This window comes from Perkinsus marinus, assembly GCF_000006405.1.
Source record: "Perkinsus marinus ATCC 50983 genomic scaffold scf_1104296935908, whole genome shotgun sequence".
Lineage (NCBI taxonomy): Eukaryota > Perkinsozoa > Perkinsida > Perkinsidae > Perkinsus > Perkinsus marinus.
Genome location: NW_003214305.1, coordinates 4,691 through 7,248, shown reverse-complemented (window position 1 = coordinate 7,248; position 2,558 = coordinate 4,691). Strand labels below are relative to the sequence as shown.

General features: G+C 56.1%; 1 protein-coding gene across 1 annotated transcript in view; it reads left to right on the top strand.

The window, feature by feature from the left end:
- Nucleotides 1-1,330: 1,330 nt before the first annotated feature.
- Nucleotides 1,331-2,558, top strand: part of Pmar_PMAR026173 (isoleucyl-tRNA synthetase, cytoplasmic, putative) — a gene marked incomplete at both ends in the record, with an annotated part of 5,851 nt that continues 4,623 nt past the window's right edge. Inside the window, 7 exons of the mRNA XM_002783854.1 lie at nt 1,331-1,439; nt 1,484-1,660; nt 1,711-1,883; nt 1,928-2,067; nt 2,120-2,207; nt 2,252-2,353; nt 2,464-2,549. Coding sequence (XP_002783900.1) covers nt 1,331-1,439; nt 1,484-1,660; nt 1,711-1,883; nt 1,928-2,067; nt 2,120-2,207; nt 2,252-2,353; nt 2,464-2,549 — 875 coding nt within the window. The remainder of the gene's footprint in view (nt 1,440-1,483; nt 1,661-1,710; nt 1,884-1,927; nt 2,068-2,119; nt 2,208-2,251; nt 2,354-2,463; nt 2,550-2,558) is intronic.

Below are 2,558 nucleotides of genomic sequence, written 5' to 3'. Positions count from 1 at the left end.
ATTCACGATAGTACTTTTGGGGCGCGTGACGGTAGTAGAGTGGAGTAGTTGGATACTCATCGAAACACCCAACTAACAGCCTTCAAGGCTACTGCGCATGATGCTGCACACCACTAGGACGAGTCTCTGGGCTCATGTTGACATCTCCTAGGAACCCTAATCGATTGGTGCAGGGAAGTGCCTGTGTGCAGCAGTAGGCACATGTACATGACACGGGGGTGCTTCGTTGAGGGCCGAGCATGGGCCTCTTCACTGGTGAGCAGCTCTAGCCTTCCTGGAGGGCTGTGGAGATAGAGCTGCCAGCCAATGGGATGGGCATACTCTGGTAGTAGGACCGTTACCCTCATAGCAGGTACACAGGCTTGAGCCCCTGTGGCGTTACGCGATAGTAGGGCTTATGCCTTTGGTGGGATCAAGGAGCCATTACTGCTACGATAAGTATACAACAGGGCTTGGGCCAGGAGTTCTGTTCGCTGCGCTGTTTTGTTATTGAAATTCTCAATCGCACGTGCAGTTCCTCTTTGGGGCTCATAGAGGGGGGAAGGTCTGGACTGACCAGGGGGAGGGACAGGCACGCAAGGCTGGTCATGCCCTGGATCAGATGATGGATTCTTGGGCAGAGTGGTGGGAGGGGTAAGCGACTTGAAGGGCTACTGTTACTGCTGCTAGGGCCCCCAGGAGTAGGCAAGCCCCCTGTGGTGGACAATCCGGAGTTTCCAAGGATTATAAGAACCCGACGTCGTGGTGTGTGGAAGCGCATCTCAATGGCCAGGAGTGGGCCTCTGTTACAGCTGAGAGCAGTGTGGGAAAATACGCACATATATCCCAACACTGGCTGAGAGGGGAGTATGGGGCTCATGCAGGCACAAGGTAGCACTGGAACGAGAGGCTTGGAGGCTCCAGGTCATCGTGGCTGCTAATGGTCGCTAGTCACCAGTCACACAAGAGAGCGTAGGTTTGAAAAGGCGGAGGGTCGCTTAGGGGTGGATGGTTAGGCATTCTCCCCCTCCTCTGAGTCGGCCGCTCTGCTGCCGTACCACCTCCGCCTGAACCTGTCGTTGATGAGATGGTCCCATATTGTAGGGTGGAGAGGCTCTTGTATGCTCCTAACGGTCGTCTGCTGCCCCCTGGGTGGGTAGATGGTCATAGGAGCTAGAGAAGCCACTGATCTTCGCAGTTATCGTCTCTGTCGGGACAGTCGGCGAAGACACTAAGTCGTTTACCATGTATTGTGAAGGTGTTGAAGGTTTCTATCACTAATGAAGTGTTCGACTTCAGTGTGGTGGTACAGGGTAGCGAATAGGCTCGCCCTCTTCCGCCCTTTTTCGCTATGATAGCGAGTGGCTGGAGTGTCGGGCACGTGAAGGAAGAGGATGGGGAGAGTACAGATGGCAGCCAGTCGCCTGCTTCCTCTGCTTGGCAGCAGTCACGGACATGGGGTGGGCTGGGGTTCCTCTATAACGGCGATACCCCTTCCTGTCAGGTCAGCAGGCCGGTCACCCTGGAGCCGATCCGGGTTTCAGCGAGCCTCGAAGGCATCCCAAGATGGAGACGGGCCTTCTTCCGGCTCCTCCCGGCCTAGGCACTTTGACGGTGGACCAGCTTGGGGTCCTCAGCCAGAACTGCGTAGTGGTCTCCAATGGTCGGGACTATGGCTCGGGTAGGTGGCCCCGAGGAGTGCCATGCTCGTCCTTTACCTCCCACCGGCAGGTGTGAGGGCTGGCTGGCTGTACTGTCGACTGTGTGATAAGAAGTGTGACAAGTATGGGATAATGCTTGGTCACCTTGCCTCTGCCAAACACAAGGGGGCGATGGCGGCGTTGCCTCCCACCGATGAAGCATCTACAGTGACCCCGAGGGCCTCCAACCCAGCGAAAGTTGAGGTCATCTGCCTGCCCAGGAGCTTTGTCTGATGCTCTCTGTTCAGACTGTCAGCTCAGCCTCATATGAGCCCTTCAATTTCATGCCCGATTTTATTTCAATGAAGGGGAGTAACTTTGGCTGTAAACTGTGCCAGAGCGGGCCGATGGGCGTGAGGGGCCTCAGTGACCATTTAATAGGGAAGAAGTACCTGGGGAGACTCTACGGCTGTTGGTGGTAGTCCGCTCGGTACCCATAGGCATCGAAAGCAATGTAGTCGGGGTCAGCTGGAATCGAGTCTCAAGGTCATACAGACCCTCAAGGGGATGGCGAAGGGCCCGGCAGCAGTAAGAAGAGATCGCCCTTGCCTAGTGCAGCGGTCCTGTCGTAGGGACGAGGGTCGTCCCAGCAGAGTACGAAGGTAGAAGAGCCTTTAGTGATTATACCTCTGAGGGCGTTGGAAGGTCTTGTTAAGAAACGCCGACTGTCTGAGGTTGGTGGGCGTGGTCAGTTCTTCAATCACGTGTATCCCCTGGTTTGGCACGGCCCTGCTGAGGAGGGTTGGGAGTCGACCGCGGCCGCCAAGAAGATTCCCGGGTTGAGGTCCCATATGCTGCCTTGCCGGAGTCGGTGGTCAGAAGATGCGACGGCTACTACTGCCAGCTCTGCAATGCTAAGCTCTTCGATGTGTGGGCTCA